Raw genomic sequence first — 16,581 nt, 5'->3', positions numbered from 1 at the left:
GAGGCAGAGCTGAGACTAGGGTTCAACTCAATATTTTGACTTCCGCTATAACATTAGTTAGTCTTGTCTTTCATTTTCCTAAACTTAAGACCTATATTTAACATAATTTTTTTGTTACAATTAATCCAATTTATAAATAATGATATTTTGACATTTTTACTTAATTTAAAATTTTAAAAATAAATAAATATATCGTAGCTCGTGCATCGCACTGGATGGCGTACTAGTTAATTGATGTTGCAGTTTGATTAATATTAATGATAACTACTCTGTCAATTAATTGTGAATTTTTGGTTGGAAAAATAGATATAATATAATTTCATATGTTTACACTCTTAAAAAAAATTATGTAAAATTAAAGATTTATTTGATCAATAAAAATATAACTATTTATTTAACCAATTAATTAATTAATTAGTTAAATTATGTTGATGGTGCAAAATGTGTGGGATATGAAAACACACATTAATTGAAGTTTGAGATTTCAAAAAAATATGAAAAAAATCTCACATAATTCCACGTGTGAGCAAGAATTAATATGATATGATGCTCTTAAGATTGCGTTTACTTTGATGGATAAATTTATTCATGCAAAAGGATGGATAACAAAAATTTATGCCTATAAATATCTCATTTCTTTTCCCATATTTTACACGAAAGAGAAGTTCACCATTTTTTCTTCCTTATTTTCACTTCAATGATGTATTATATTATCACACCAAAAATTGAGGGATAATATTATCCATCTTTGAAATGAAAATAAAGAAAGAAAAATGGTGAACTTGAGAAAATAAAAGAGACATTTATAGCATAAATTTTTATTATTCATCATTTTTCATGGATAAATTTATCCATAAAAATTCGGCTTATATTCACATAAATATTAAAATGTACTCTCAATTATATTATTGAAAATAATGCGCTTAAAAGTATAAAGGGTTAGGCTCATTTTCATTAGGAGTGTTGCTGACTTTGGAGCGAGTGGGGGGTGGGGAGGATGGGGATTCCATCTAAATGATCGAAAGTCAAATGATAAAGATACCCCTACTACATTTTAAGAAGGCATATAAAGTTTCCGTAAAAAAAAGGGGCATTTGAAGTATGAAAGGAATTATTCATTAATTGTGTATATATATTGTAAAAGTTATTCAATTTGTTATTTATTAGGATGTGCTTAGCGCATTTAAGGCTCTCTATTGCAACGGTCTTGCCTTCACCATAGCGTATTTGATGATAAATTGAGTTCTTTATTAGTACAGAGTAACTCAATAAAATTCATAAATTTTCGCACATTTTCGATTTTACACATAAATTTAAAATTCGACTTCCAAATATACGGATTTTAATTTTATTTATGATATTACACATGATGAATATTTTCGATGAATAAATATTAGTGTAGAAACTAGAACTATCCACACGATTTAAACGAAATTCATTTTAAATAATGTAGTTAGACATTAGGGCAAATTTCACTATAATTAGGAATACAAATATTAATGAATCATTCTTCAAAAATATTTATTATGTGCAAAATGAGAAAAAAATGAAAGTTATGTATCTAAAAATAAAATTAAAATTATATGCAAAATTAAAAATGTGTGAAAAATCCGGAGTTTTGTTTTCTATAGCATTTTCTATAAAATGTCCCGAACTTTCATTTTCTTCTAAAAAGTCCCGAACTTTCAACTTTTTCCATAAAATGTCCCGTTATACAAAAATCGGTGATGGTAAAATGATAAAAGATCCCGAACTTTCAACATTTTCCACCAACAGTGGTTCCTAATATGATTTTTCAACAATTGAGATTTTCAAAATATTTCATCCGCGCGAGATAAGTTATCTTTCTGTCACCAAATTTTGTATAGCGAAACATTTTATGAAGAAAATTGAAAATTCGGGACTTTTTAAGAGAAAATGAAAATTCAGGACATTTTATAAAAAATGCTGAAAGTTCGGGACATAAAACACTATTAACCCACTAAATAACCATACATTCTTACATTCTCGTGAAATATAAAATCTATGACTTGTATGTAGTTGAACATATATATTTACAAACAAATCATACTAATAGGTATAAAAATCAATTCCAACAAAGTAGAATAAAATACAAAACTGGACTCATTTTCTACAAGAAATCTATTTGTTTGGAGTAGGTTGTAAGGTAGCAAAGGGACAAACACACAAGTCAAATACTACTCCTATTTTTGAATATTGATTGCCCATTACTCTAATAAAAATAAAAATAAAAACAAAAACAATAAAAAGTAAAAATAGGAAGTCCACATTTTACTAGTGTGGAACCGCGGCGTAGTTGCAGTATCAGACTCAGACTATCAAGTCAGCATATTTCTTGGTTCAATTTATCCGAATTCATCTTCGATTCCGCGCTCCGCGGCTATGGCATCGGTTTCGTGATACGCGCCGTATCATTTCCCCCACCGCTGACAATGGAGGCGTCCTTCGTATCCAGAGCTCGGACAGCCATCAATTCCGCCGCAGCTAAAGCGGAGAAAGTCTTGACGGACATTAAAAAATCTGATTCCAACGCGCATCGCGGTATGTGCTAAATTTATGTATATATTTGCTTTATTTGGAGACTCTCCTGTTTGTGTGCGCTGCCTCTGATTAAATCTCATTCCGCAGTTTGGTTTACTATTTTTAGGAATACATTAAAACTATCCGTTTTTTGTGTTTTTATTTGGATTTTGTACAAAATCTGTAGATTTGGATAAACAATCGCCTGTCGCGTCAACGGCGGAGTGTCCGAGGGATGCGGATGAGCCGAAGGTAATTTTTTTTTGCGCTTCTATGTTAGATTCGCGTGCGAATTTCTGATATTTCGATCGTGGAAAATGTTTGACCACGCCATGTAGTCTGGATATATTTATTAAAAAGGTGGAGTCTTTTCGTAGTGACTAAGACTCAGCTTTGGATGAATGGTGAAATGTGGTGATGAAACTGGATTTGGAATCTGACTTTGATGTTTATTCAAGCTTGTTTGCCCGTTCTGTTGATGTTTGAGTTGTATGCATTGTTGAGATTTCAATGTTGTTCTTTTGTTACTTATATTTTAATATCATTTCACTTATCCGGTTCTTTCTTTTTTGTTGAGAATAAGGTTGAGTTACTTAACTTTCATCAATGCCCTTGTCTAGGCATTCAGAATTTCATGAAAATTCTGTATTTGCGATATAGTTGGGCTTATATGAAAATTGTTTATGAATGTGATTACTTGATTTCCAAGTTCCATGGTTGCTCTATCAATCACTTGCTGAGTTAGTGGTTATTTTGGATGGAATTCATTTATGTTTCAGGTGCAGGATTCCGAAGGAGCAAACAATAAGAGAGTGCGGCCCCAGCCAATAAAAACCAAGCAGGATTGGCATGAGAGATTGAGGAATTTAAGATTAGGTAAAAAGGGGGCTGAGGAATCTGGGAAGCCCGATAATTCAACAAATACAATGGCGTACGCAATTTTTGATGATAATTTATATCTGATGCATGAGAGAGGATTCTCTCATCCAAATGTAAGTCAATTGTCAAATTAATATTTACTATGTTGATTTTTCTACTTCTCTATTATGCAAATGAGTGCTTGTTATTCATTTGGCTAAAAAATGTTAAAAGATATTTGAGAACCTGGAATTGAAATACTCACACTGGTAGTACTTATTTTGAATGAGCTAGCTACTTATGTCTTTTTCGACCTACTTAAATCTTATAACAATTCAATCTCTTTGAGGTTCTGAACCCACTGCAAATCTCATAACATCTTTTGGTGGCTTATAACGATGTTCATCTATTGGATATAATGGTAAAACAATTATGTTCGCAATATCTTCAAATTGTTTCTGTATCCTTTTAATGATAATAATCTTCCTGGTTACACACAATGCTTCTTGTGGTTTTCTTGGCCTCAGAAGTTTAAGGTTACTGAATCTGAATTTAGCAAATTATTGCAAGTCTGCTGTTACGCATGTTTGAAATAATGGAGTTTTTACCTTTTTGTATTCCCATATAATGATATTTTTGGGATAAATTAAAAACCACAAAAAGCTATAGGCAACATATGCTTCACTGAACTGTTGAGTTTCTGCTCTTCGAATTACTGTAAATGCTTGGTAAATTACAGGATTTAGAGGAGGAGCTGGAAAGTTCAAAGGCTGCAAAGGCAGATATCATTCCATCATCAGCTATCTTGAAACAGTTAGCTGTAGCTGTCGAGTAAGTATTTACATTGGCGATTGGACGTCTCTTTTACTACATTATATATGTTTCCCTTAATATGATCAGCTCAGTAATATTTTCTGCCATTTATTTGAAAAAGTGAAATGACTAGTTTTCTCATGTCTTTCCAATTATTGAAAATCAATTTAAAACATGGTTGACCAACAACATGTTTATTGCTAGTTTCATCAATTAGAGTGATTTGCATTGATGCATTTTGACTTCAGGGCTGGATCCGGATATAGCACCATGAAGGATCTCCTTGCCTCTTCCAAAAACTCTTCACCCATCCGGGAGAAAGCTAGCATGAGCATTTCCGTGATGAAGTCACTAGTTCTGCGTGAAAAGGACGATAAGATGATACAAGAGTTTGGTTCTGACGACAAGGTTCTTGGACTGATGAATGCATTGATAAATGCAGGTAGATAATTTGGTAGCCTTGTAAAAATGTGTTCTCTCTCTCTACCCCCTCCCCCACCTCCCCAGTGCATGTGAATTTTAGATTGATAGTTTTCAAGTTTTTCATTATTCTCTGTTGGTTTTCACTTCTGGTGTGATGATGCAAGGTACTCGCAGAAGGAGAATTTACAGGTAGGACGGTCCCTGGTCTGGAGACGCAGATAAATTCCACTTCTCTGGTCAAGGATATCCATGGTGCGCCTTTGGAAAGTTTTGTAGTCAAGCTGGCTGAAGCAATTAGTTGCTTAAAAACCCTGCGGAAAATGGCATCATATTGGTCAAGGGTTGTTTCTGAAGTAAGTGGACACATGAAATTATATTTAAATCCACATGTCCCGGCTGACTTATGACTGCTTGACCTTGTTTGTCTATTTTCCCATGAGTAATTTCTCATATCCTTTGAAATTATAGATTCTTAGGCCTTATCAACAGTGTCAAGGTATTGATAAGTCACTTCATTATTTCAATGATCTAATAAAATTTTCATTACAAAAAAAGAAGGAAAAAGAACCTAAACAAACCCTAGAAGATCACAGGCCGATCCCTCAAGAGCCAAGCTTCATTAAAATAAAACTCCCATTTCAATTAAATTTGTTTAGGAAAAATGATGTTTCTCTTGGTGAAGTCTTTCCATTTGAAACATACATAGTCTATGGTTCTTTCAAGTGGCAAGGTGAAAAAAATAACTATGCATAATATTTGATCAAAATAAAATGAGGATTATCACCTTCAAACTAGGAAATTCATGTTTTAACTACTGGAGAGCTTTGAGGATGTCTTGGGGTTGATGACCTCCAACTAACATGTTCGGAATACTCTAAGATGGTTCTTGTGCATGACCTAGCTTTTGAACTCAAACTATTACAGATGTTCTGCACATATTCTGAAGTGTCTGCAACATAAATTACTGATTATCAGTGACTTCATTTCCTGTAAGGTTCCTTATGTATGGCTGATTAAGTATGAGATCACTGAAAACATTGCAAGATGACATCTTGCACTTGGAGAGCCTAATGCATTTAAGTATTTAATAATTGCTCCCTTGTTTCTTTGACTCCAAACTTTTATCAGGCCTCAAATCTTTCGATTTGTAAGCATCATTCTAGCTTCTGTTATGTCCTTCTCAATATATATATATATATATATACACACATATATATTCTAGCTTCTGTAATGTATCAAGTTATGATTTATTTACTCAATCCTTCACCTTGCAGATCAGAAGGCTTTGGTATGAAGGGCAATATATCCCAGGAATTCCGCCAGGAGATTTGCCTGACTTGAATTCATGTCTCTTATATCAGCAGTTACAGGTCATCAACTGTTGCATTTCCAGAAAAAGACGGCATACTGCCGCACTTGAATCACTGGAGTCTATTACAGCTCAAGCAGATGCTACGGGTTCTTCAGATTCTGAGAGCAGACTTCCCCTCGATCCTTGTTTTTATGCCAAAACTAAGTCTGGAGAACTTGTGCTTAGATTAGGAGCTGATAAAAGATGTGAGAACTTGACAATGCTTGAAACTGGTGAACCTATTTACTCACCTGTGATGCAGGTTGGTTAAACGTTTATCTAAAATATAGGAAATCATATCAACAAATTCTTAGCTTATGGTCATATTTCTAGGAACCTCCTTTGTTGACTGAAGACTTAATCAAGGAGACAGAGGAGTTTGTGCTAAGGACAGGAAGGTTGGTAAAGTTGCATATACCTTTGCAATTAAGTTTTTTTAGGGATACCATTGTGTTGTGATTCCTACTATCTATCTCTCTTGGTGCTCAAGCACAATTATCAAAATTTAACTTCTTACTAGCATAAACTTTTTCATGATTGATGTGCATTAATATTGCCCTATTTCCAGAATCTTACTAACATTTTCTTATGATATTGAATGCTGACTTAAATGGGCATTACCGACCTAGAACATTTGGAAAAATTAGACTTTTGCAGTTAATGATCATCTGAATTTTGCTTCTTTTTTTTTGTGTTTTTTTAATTCTAACTTCACTTGTTTAAAACTTTCAATAAGCTATCCTCCTACTAGGATGTTTTTTCCTGTTTCAGCAGCCTACTTTTGTGCAGTCTAGTGTTAGTGTCCATGTGTGTGACATTATATGTAGTCAGTAATCCTCTCCAACTTGAACGAAATTCCTTGAAATTATATAGTGTTCACAATCTTTAATTGCATTATTAGGGCCTTAATTTAGTTCCAGTTGATGTTATTTTAGTATTGCATTAAACATGTCAACTCCTCTATAATGAAACTGTCAGTTAATTATTCCATGACGAAGTAAAAGATCCAGGTTTAAGAGTTGGAAACCTCTATTATAATTTGGGTTGACCAATTTGGTTTAATGCAAACAAGTTGCTAGAGGATCCGGTTGTGCCAATCTATTAATGGGCCCCGCCCATGGGCCCAAGTGTTACAAAAGTAATTTTCTGACATTAACTGCCTGTTTTATTGCTCAGTGTTGGCGCAGGATGCTCCCAACTGCTTTCAGACATGCAGGCCTTCAAGGTGAAGCTCCAATACAAGCATGCACAGTAGTGCTGCCCCTCATATCTTCTTCTCCTTGTGTTGTTGTTGTGTTTATGTTTCATGGAGGGCTTTCTAGTTTATGATAGGATCATGTTCGAGGACACTAATTGATATCTAGTATGTCATGCTATTTTTGTCAGGCAGCAAATCCAGGTTGCACATTAGAAGATTTTGTAAGATGGCACTCTCCTCCTGATTGGACAGAAGATGACACTAGCAGTGATTTGGATGATACCTCTGAGGGTAGTGATTCTGTCAAAGGTCAACTTAGTAGGCGAATGCAAAAAGAAGGTACTTTCTTTGCTGGGAAATGTGCATAACAAAAAATTTGCACGTAGCAACATTGAATTCAGTTGTACTTTTTTGAGTTTCCATCTTCCTAGTTAAGAATCATCTATATGCTTGCTCAATACTGAATGCAACTGTAAAAGAAAGGTGATTTTTGAGCTGACTGAAGTTAAAACACTATTATTTTTTATACCTTCTGCTAATGACCCCTAGAAGAGCTGGTACTTGATCACCTTTTAAGTGTCAGAAGGGCTTGAACTTATCTTTCCTTTATTATTAGGGGAAAGAGATAACACTTGATTAGAATCAGATGCAGCACTGAAGTCAGCGTTATGTGATTATGAAAAACAATGGTGAGTATTTTGCACTACAAATGACAAAATGGGCTGTGAGATAGGCCTGGTAGACAAAAATGTTAAAATCGAATAGTGATGAAATTTGGACAGCTGGGTTCTTCCTGATAAGGATGAAAGTGCTTAGTCTGCTAGAGCCCTAGAATTAAGGTATGCCAAGAGGGTGTTGAGTATGCTTATTTTGAGGCGCTTAAAGCTCCTACATCTTGTAAGATGTTTCTATAATTTATAAGATGTTATATCTTATTTTAAAAACTTGTTTTGGGTGTTTGGATAATTGAACTTGCTAGATATTAGTAATGGAAAAATGTAACTATAATGACTAAAATATGAAAAGCTTTTACTTTTATTAAAAGAACATATAAGCTCCTCATATCTGATGTTGGGTGAAATATGACTATTTGTATGGTTGCCGAACATTTCCAGTGAACTCTTAATAAGCACTAAAACTTAAGCTTAGTCACACACCATCTAAATCTATAAACAACTGAAGGACTGAATTCTTGCATTTTCAGATAGAATAACTCCCCATACTTGTTTTAATTTATGCCAACTCATTTGAAATGATAAATGTTTACCTCTTTCTTTAGTATAATCTGTTTGAGATCCTAAGTTCAGCCGTCAGGTTTTCCTTGCACGGGAAACATATTTTCTCTCCTATCTAGTGGCATTAGGCTTCTGAGACTTTATAGTTATGTTATTATTATGGATAGAAAGATTTTCTGATGAATATTAATAATTCATGGCAGAGGCAACTATTTGCTAATGCCATTATATGATTTTTCTGTAAACATGGAAAAAGATGGGAAAGTTTCAATGTAGAAGAATTAGACAAGAGAATAAGAGATAAGTAAGCTTGGTAGAAAAGCTTATTCGTGTCAACAAATGTAGCAATGAGCTTATTTATCTTCCTAATTGGAGATGAGAGGGTTTGTTACTTTTATTCTAAACTGAAGATTATTTGCTAACTGGTTGCTAGGCAATTTATGGCGTGAACTGTGGGAAACATCAAAACCAGTGCCAGCTGTCAGACAAGCTCCTCTTTACGATGAGGACCTGGCTGTGTAAGCATGCTAAAACTAATGATATTATAATCTTAACTTGTCACTGCTGGCGAATGAGCAATAATGCAACACAAATGTAGGGAAGGAATTCTGGACTTTCTGGAGGTTATCTCACCTTCTGAGCTTTTGAAGCAGCTCTTCATGGTTGTTGTAAGTACTCCTTTGATATCTCTGCATGCTCTTTGATTTGTTATTAGTTTTTCATGTTCGTTCAACTAGAAATGAATAAACTGAAATCTCTTACAAGAGATACTAAGAGATATATGCCTGCTTTCTCAAAAAAAAGAGATATATGCCTGCTTAATTGTTCGTCTAGGGCACACTGAATTTGTTCTTTTCAACACACAAATCTATTTCCGGAATTTTCAGTTGGGTGCAGGGCTAATAATCGCCGAGGCCATGCTCTCGACATATCCAAATTTGTCGAATATCTTCAACAACTGCAAGAACTACATTGTTGTCACCTGTCAGAGCAGTACCTGGGTCGAGAAGCTTGACGATATATGCCAGGTGAGTTTCATGCACCCGAGGCTTGTGTTGGTATCATTTTGGAGATGCTCATAGATTACAATGATATTGTCGATATTGACTCCATTTATCCTTCGAATTCTTCACTTATAATAATGTTTGTGTATACATCTATAACAGGTATATGAAACAGTGGAGACAATGGTCCACAATCAAGATGAGACAATAAACATTTCACCTCAACAACAAGAAACCACCACCGCAGGCGAAGTGAGGAACCGCTTCAAGAAGCTTAGCCTAATCTTCGGAGGCAAATCGAAGGGTGCCCCCAAAGACTCCCCAAAGACGACTGAGGAAAACTCTGATCGGCAGCCATTCTCAATATTCTCGAAGAAGCCTCCGAAACCTATCTTGTCTCCATCGGAGAAACCGTCGGGTTCGGTTGAAAGTGAATGGACGATTGTATAAGTGTGCAGTTGTATTTTGCTCTACAAGGCAGCTCAAGGAAATGTGCAATATTCAGTCACCTCAAGTTGTTTCATCTATAATAGAGAGCAACTGATTTCCTAGAGCTTTCTTGTGGAACCCATCAACATTAGATAGCGTTATACCTTTATTTAATTCTCAACCATATGGTTGTAAACAATTGTGACAAAACCCAAAACAGAGTGAAGTTTTCATTTGCTCATTGTAAACAAGAAGAAAAAAAAAGAAGAAAAAACACAAAAAAGTGTATTTTGATATACGTTCACATTTGTTAGTTTTTACTATCATAAATTAATATATTTCTGTTTGAAGTCGGAACTTAAGATCCGAAAGTTTACAATAAGCAGCCTGAATATATTATTTAAAAATTTATTGTAAAAAATAGTGTATCAGCTTTAACCAACAAATCTTTAATAACGCTGGGTTGCTTCCTTATTCGTAGACTGATAGAGGCGTCACATTGGTTAAAGCACCTAAGTGTAGCATGCATAACTTGATTAATCCTCTTATCCATTAATTTCAAGTATGAAAACCATTTTTAAAAATTCGGTGAAAGGTCTCTTTCATAGGCATATTCTATACTTACATTTTGAGTGATTTTTGTTAAGTTCAATAGTTTTTTTTAATAGAGCTGAAATAGAAATTTTATTAAAAGAAACAAAAGGAACCTAGAATCCTTAAAAGCACAAGACCCAAATTAAGGGTCGGGCCTCGTTAAAACCTCTTTAAGAAAAACCCACAAGGGAAAACCCTTAAAGAGGAAAAAGAGTACCCGTCTAATACAAAGAAGCAAAGTAACATAATGGGTGGCAGGCTGAGATGAGACAACCTCGGGAGCTGCGGCCGAACCATCGCGCCCAGGAAGCCCCGGCCCCCCAACCTAGCAAAAAGGTAACTAACACATGTCCTTGGTAACACACGGAACATGTCAAGCGAGCAACCCAACGGAGTTCGACTAGAACAGGCTAGGGGCCAGCGCACCGAAACCCTGAAAAAACCTAGCTCTAACACTTCAAAACCCATGGCCACCAAAAACACAGTCGCAAGCAGACAGAACCGGTGACACACCAGAAACAAACTACTGAACAATGCGAACATAAGGGAGGGAGCAAACATCATCACGAACTAACGAAGAAATCCCAGGAACAACAGAAGGCCAAAAACCCTTTTCCACGACCAACGAGGCAAGGAAATCAGCCACCGCGTTGCCTTCCCTATAGATGTGCGAAATACAGATGTGTAGATGGGAGGAATCCTGAAGTGACTTCTTCCACTGGTTGAGGAAACGCCAAGGCACCGTTAGAGAACGGGATCTGAAATGGTTCACCACATAGGAGGAATCCGATTCAATCCAAACATAGTACCAGCCGTGGTGCACAATCCGCTCAAGTGCAATGATAAGTGCAAGGAGCTCAGCATCGAAAGCCCAACTACGAATAATACCCCCAGCATGAATGCAAGGTGGGGCCCCATGGACCGACCCGTCAATATTGAACTTCAGCCAGGGGGCAGGAGGGGCCCGCCATAAGACATAGATGTAAGAAACCGAGGAACGAGGCTTGCCAGGAACGCCAAGCCCGTGCAGAACTAACAACTCATCCACAGTGTTTGCCATAGGACCTGGGCAGAGCCGAGAAGCCTCCAAGATAAACGTCTTCACCTGAATAGTGATAGAAGTAGCGGAGGAGGCCGCATCCTCAAAGATGACCTGGTTACGATGATTCCAAATGCACCAAATCGTGGAAATGAAACCAACCCACCAAAGATTGGTAAGCTGCCTGCTGGCTCGAATCTGCATAGCCGAAATCACGAGGCTCCCAACATCAGAGATCAGGGGCTCCTCCAAATGAAACCAAGTCAGCAAAGAGAGCCATGCATGCCTGGCGATAGGACAATACCAAATAAGATGATCCATGTCCTCCGAATCGGAATGGCAAAGAGAACACCAAACCGGACCCTGGAAACCTTAACAGTGAAGCGAGTTGAAAACAGGAAGCCTACCCTAAATGACCCGCCAAGCCATAATAGATCGACGAACCAGGATATAATAAGCCCAAATCTACTTACCCCAGTCAACGTCTGGAAAACGCGATCGAATATGATCAAGAGCCAAAGAGGAGGTAACCTCCCCAAAATATGAGTAAGTCCAAACCCTGTTATCCCTATCTTGAGAAATAGGGACAGAGATAATATCGAAAGCAATCTCTGGGAAAGCGACAAGAAAATCCCTAGTGAAATGCCAAGAACCGTCATAATAATAATCAGAGATAGTTTGCCGCAGAAGATAGTGGACCTTCGAAGGGATATGGAGGAGAAAATTATTGTATTGAGTGTTTTAGAATAGCGTATGTTTACAATGGCAGGCACATCTCATATTTATAGGCGTTTACAATAGGGGTAAATTGGTAATTTCACGTTTGATAGCGACCCTACTAGTTAGGAAGAATCTTCGAGGTTGTTATTGATTATTTATGCCTTCAGTCCTTTTCAGCGCTGAAGCTTTATTTCAGATCTGACTTCTGATCCACTTTCCTCTTCTCTGACCATGTCAGCCCTGACACCCTTAGTGTTAGAACCCTCTCGAAATGGCCTAGAAGCTTCTGCCCTTCATGCTTTCCCCTAAAAACATTATTCCAGCCCTTAACTTCCTTTCTGTTCCCAGCGCTGATGACTCCGGTGCTTCTAGGTTTGCCTTACGCATATTTTACTCCTCATCAGCTACTCTCCCCAGTCTAATTGGGCGTTCTCGTTGCTTGCGCTCAATTAGTTCCTTCATCCCTTCCCTTCGAGTTTCAGCGGTTCCCTTTTCCCTCTGCCGAGCATTAAATGCTCGTCAGTTGAGTGGACCCCGACCTGTCTTATCACCTCTCTCTTTTCAGAAAAATGCGCCCTTTCAGTTTCATCCCCCATTTTGAAAATGTCACGTGTCATCTTCCGATTGCACCAATGTCGACCCTCGTACTCCGCGCCGCCTCAACGTATATAATGCCCTTCATCTTCCCTATTTTTCACTTTCGGCGTTCCTGTTCTTTCTCCATAACTCCCGACCATTGTATGCTCCCGCCGCTCGTTTGACGCTTCCTCGACGTTTGTCGGGTCTTGCTCATTCCCTTCACGTTTCCGCGACCGGATTTAGGTATTGTCTCCATTCTCCCTTCTTCAAGTTGTGTGGTTGTGAGAACCTTCGTCTCCCATTCTTCTTTTTTCCTTTAGGAAAGTTTTAGGTAGCATACCATAAAAACCGTAGAGATGTCTTCATATTCCGTTCTCCCCTCTGTTATGGGCATAAAGGAAATGCAACGACTAGAGAAGGCCTTGCGGGGACCGATTCCTGGCTTGACATTTTTCCTTCCCAACAATAAGTCCCTAGAAACTCCCTCCAACTTACGGGAAAATAATATTGCCCTATGGGAGCAGCAGGTGGTGGCAGGGCTGCGGTTACCCCCCCGTTCCTTGTAGAAATCTATAATTATTTTCGTATCATCTTTTATCAGCTTGCTCCTTCAGCTCTGCGAAGGGCCTTCTTTTTCCATATCCTTGTAAAGTACTATAGCTATCGAGACACAGCGCAGCTCTTTTGTCAGACCCAAATCTTGAAGAAAACCAACACCCATTACAGCTTCTCAACCAATAAAAAATTTAAAACCACCTTCATGAGTAAACTGCCTTCTACTGATAAGAACTTTGTAAATAAATACTGCATTGTTTCTACGGTCAAGGGGACCTGGCGTGCCTTTGCCAGTGTCACTGATGTGATCTGGCACCCAGAACAGCACACCCTGCCGTTTCGCTCCCTTCTTCCATTTTCTGACCATGACTTAGAGATCTTCAATCGTCTCAACTTCCTTCATTCCACCAAACCCTTCCCTTCCAAGCGCCTAGTAGAAAATAATTCAGCCCTGGCAGCTAACGGGCTGTTATCCCGTTTCCCTGATTCTAAAATAGGTAATGTCATTATTTTTGCTTTCTTTTCTATTTGGTGTGCGTAATAATAAAATATGTCCGATGCTAACCCCTCTTTGTTGATTTTAGCTATGGAGCTGGATGGAGGATTGTGAACACCTCCTTCCAGCCCCGACGAAGGACGATGAAGCCAGGGCTGAAACTCCCCAGGATGCTCCCTCAGAAGCTGACACGTCCAAGACCGTCAGCGATGTCCAAGAGTTTGGGGGCCCGACTGAGGCCCCTTCTTCCATCGATATTCCTATGACAGAGGGTGTCTCTCCAGTCCCAATTTTCTTCGTTTTGTTCCCTGGTCCTCGTCGCCCCATCCCAGTCTTGGAGTAGGTTACCAACATTTCTACCGTCCACACCGGGCTCTGGGACGAGGAGGAGGAAGAGCAAGTCGAGGAGGATATAGAGATCCTCGATGTCGAGCCTGTGTCCATCCTCTGCCCTGGGGCTACCAAGACTGCCCCAAAAAAGAAGAGGAGGGACCCCACCAAGGAGAAAGTGGAGGCCTAGGCCCGTAAGAAGAGGGCGATTCGCCTAGGCAAAACTGTTGCCTAGGAACTAGAGCTGCCAGGGGATGGTCCTGAAGATCAGACTACCCAACTGATTAGTCCCGTCTCTACTATAGAGGGGCGGGAGAATTATGAACAGATGTTAGCCCGGGTTCACGCGGATGATGAGGTGGATGCCTCGGCTTTGCTCGGTGGAGTAGAGCATTCAGTTTTTTCTTCAGCAGGAGGCTGAGAACTCGTCTGCTCTTGACTGATGGTGATGCCTTCAAGAGGAGTAGGCTCATCAGTGTTGAAGAGGGACGGTGATGAAGGCTGAGGAGTCTTTGTGACATTTTCGACTTGTCCTTCAGATGTTGGGGGATCAGCATTGTCAGCTGATCTTAGTTCTGCTGCGGGCGAAGAGCAGAGAGGTGCATCTATATTAATGACACCGGCTTGGTCATTTTCAGCAGAGATTGTTGGAGGAGTTGAAGTCAAGTTCAACTGACTGATTGAATCAGTCATCAACTGTTCAGAGACGGCAGGATCAGCTGTAGATTCCGTCGGTGGAGCAGTGTCGCAAGTTGGAGAGCTGAGTAAATCAGCTACTTGTTCAGAGATGAAGGGCTCTTCAGTCGCCTTCGAAGTGCCAGCTTCATCATTGAATGGGGTGGGATGTCTGGATTGATTGAAAGAATCCAGATAATTCATGGCGAATCTGTCAAAACCATAAATTATATCCCAAATTTTCTCAATTTAAAAGAGACTGATCAAGAATGCCTCTTCCATCTGGAATGATTCTTCGGCTTGACTGCTTTGAAGATTGTTGATTCGTGGGCAGGGTGCCGTCTTCATGAAGGTATACATGAGAAGTCTATGTAGATTCCGGTAGACTTCTAGTGACGTATCGAAATCACCAAGGAGAAAACGGAGGTGATTTGTAGCATCTCGTTGAGCTTCTGACTGCAGGTCAACGACTTCCTGAGAACCTTTTGAAGGAATGGTGGGATCTGGTTTAGGGAAAACTTCCAAGACAGTTTTGCCTTTGGATTTCGGAGAGGATTTCCAAGGCATCTCGTTTGGCTTTCTGGAGGATTTTTGGGGGAGGATGGAACGGGATCGGCGGGGCACATTCGTGTGAGCGGGAGGATTTGATGAAGGGGATTCAGGGGCGTCAGACGTAGATGATTGTGGAGAGGAGATATCGATTACCTTCGTCTTCGGAGAAGGTTTGGGTTCTCTTCTTGCAGGCTTAAAGAGACGAAGACTGTCTGTGAAGTCAATCATCTTTGACCATCTCACAAAGCTATGCTTCTTTGTTCCTTGGATGATAATCTGGGAGACCCTGTTCCCTTGTCGAACCATTGTCGCCGGCCTTGTGTTGTGGGCTTCGTTGTAGAGAAGCTTCAGATAAGCTTCTTCCCAGTTGATGGATTCGTCATTCAGAAGAGCAGCCATAACATTCTTCTAGGGTTGAGAAGCTTTGTCGGGGGTTCCAGTTGCACCTATCCAGCATTTCTGGATAATCTTGCCCAACATGGCATACTTAGGATGAAGGTGGGAAAGTGTGACTTGGCTTTCCGTCGATTCGGATTCATCCTTCAGAGCAGACTTGAGAGTCTTATTGGCTTCCGCATCAGTAAGACTGGAAAAGGAAGTTCCACTGTTTGGTAGTCCGAACAGTTTTCTGACAATCTTAGAGACGTTGAGAGTCTCTTCAACACAGTCTGCTGAGGTGTAGACACTGACTTTGGAGATAAGCTCTTCGGAGTCGTTGAACTTAAGATTCTTGTAGAATTCTCTAATTGCATCATCGAGTAGATATTTTGCTTCACTGGTGACAAATTTGATCCATCCGTGCCGGTCGAGAATTGTCGAAACTTTCGCGTATTCAGGCTTCTTCTCGAAAGAATCCTTGTGCACGGACTGTTCGTATCTGACTTCTTTATCAATAGGAGCCTCCTTCTTGTTGTCGTTCTTCTTGATGTTGATCTTGGCCATTTCGAATGTGAAATCTGAGAAGAAAAATTTTTGCAGAGAGTAATCTCACAGTAGAGTGCTGTGGATTTTGGAAGTTAGAGATAATGCAAAAGTAATGGAAGATGGAGAAGTGGCCGTATTGAGGAAAGTGTGATCGTGGAGGATGAACAGTTTCCTAGGGCAATCGAAAAGATGTGGGCGGTTTGAAATCTGCGCGCCAAGTCAGGTTTAATGAATTTTGACGTCCGTAGTTAATGCCCGTCAGAGG

At 38.9% G+C, this 16,581-nt stretch overlaps 2 protein-coding genes across 2 annotated transcripts; one reads left to right on the top strand and one right to left on the bottom strand.

Moving 5' to 3' along the window:
• The first annotated feature begins 2,219 nt into the window (after positions 1 to 2,219).
• LOC131011517 (uncharacterized) lies at positions 2,220 to 10,150 on the top strand. Its single transcript, XM_057939296.1, has 14 exons — positions 2,220 to 2,562; positions 2,729 to 2,793; positions 3,321 to 3,533; positions 4,139 to 4,230; positions 4,461 to 4,654; positions 4,810 to 4,988; positions 5,910 to 6,248; positions 6,320 to 6,384; positions 7,163 to 7,211; positions 7,373 to 7,523; positions 8,853 to 8,937; positions 9,018 to 9,087; positions 9,307 to 9,447; positions 9,586 to 10,150. The coding sequence occupies exons 1-14, from the start codon at positions 2,454 to 2,456 to the stop codon at positions 9,871 to 9,873; spliced, it is 2,040 nt and encodes a 679-aa protein (XP_057795279.1). The 5' UTR covers positions 2,220 to 2,453; the 3' UTR covers positions 9,874 to 10,150.
• An 819-nt stretch (positions 10,151 to 10,969) lies between these two features.
• LOC131008125 (uncharacterized) lies at positions 10,970 to 11,806 on the bottom strand. Its single transcript, XM_057935023.1, has one exon. The coding sequence runs from the start codon at positions 11,804 to 11,806 to the stop codon at positions 10,970 to 10,972; it is 837 nt and encodes a 278-aa protein (XP_057791006.1).
• Positions 11,807 to 16,581: the final 4,775 nt, after the last annotated feature.

The sequence above is a fragment of the Salvia miltiorrhiza genome, chromosome 2 (genome assembly GCF_028751815.1).
Source record: "Salvia miltiorrhiza cultivar Shanhuang (shh) chromosome 2, IMPLAD_Smil_shh, whole genome shotgun sequence".
Classification (NCBI taxonomy): Eukaryota; Viridiplantae; Streptophyta; class Magnoliopsida; order Lamiales; family Lamiaceae; genus Salvia; species Salvia miltiorrhiza.
This window is presented reverse-complemented; position numbering and strand designations above follow the sequence as displayed.

Bases quoted from the DNA above. Each gene is read 5' to 3' on its own strand.
- LOC131008125 (XM_057935023.1), bottom strand. From the start codon at position 11,806: ATGGATCATCTTATTTGGTATTGTCCTATCGCCAGGCATGCATGGCTC.
- LOC131011517 (XM_057939296.1), top strand. From the start codon at position 2,454: ATGGAGGCGTCCTTCGTATCCAGAGCTCGGACAGCCATCAATTCCGCC. The intron at 4,989-5,909 runs GTAAGTGGACAC...TTCACCTTGCAG, and splicing joins GGTCAAGGGTTGTTTCTGAA to ATCAGAAGGCTTTGGTATGA. The intron at 7,212-7,372 runs GTGAAGCTCCAA...TATTTTTGTCAG, and splicing joins CAGACATGCAGGCCTTCAAG to GCAGCAAATCCAGGTTGCAC.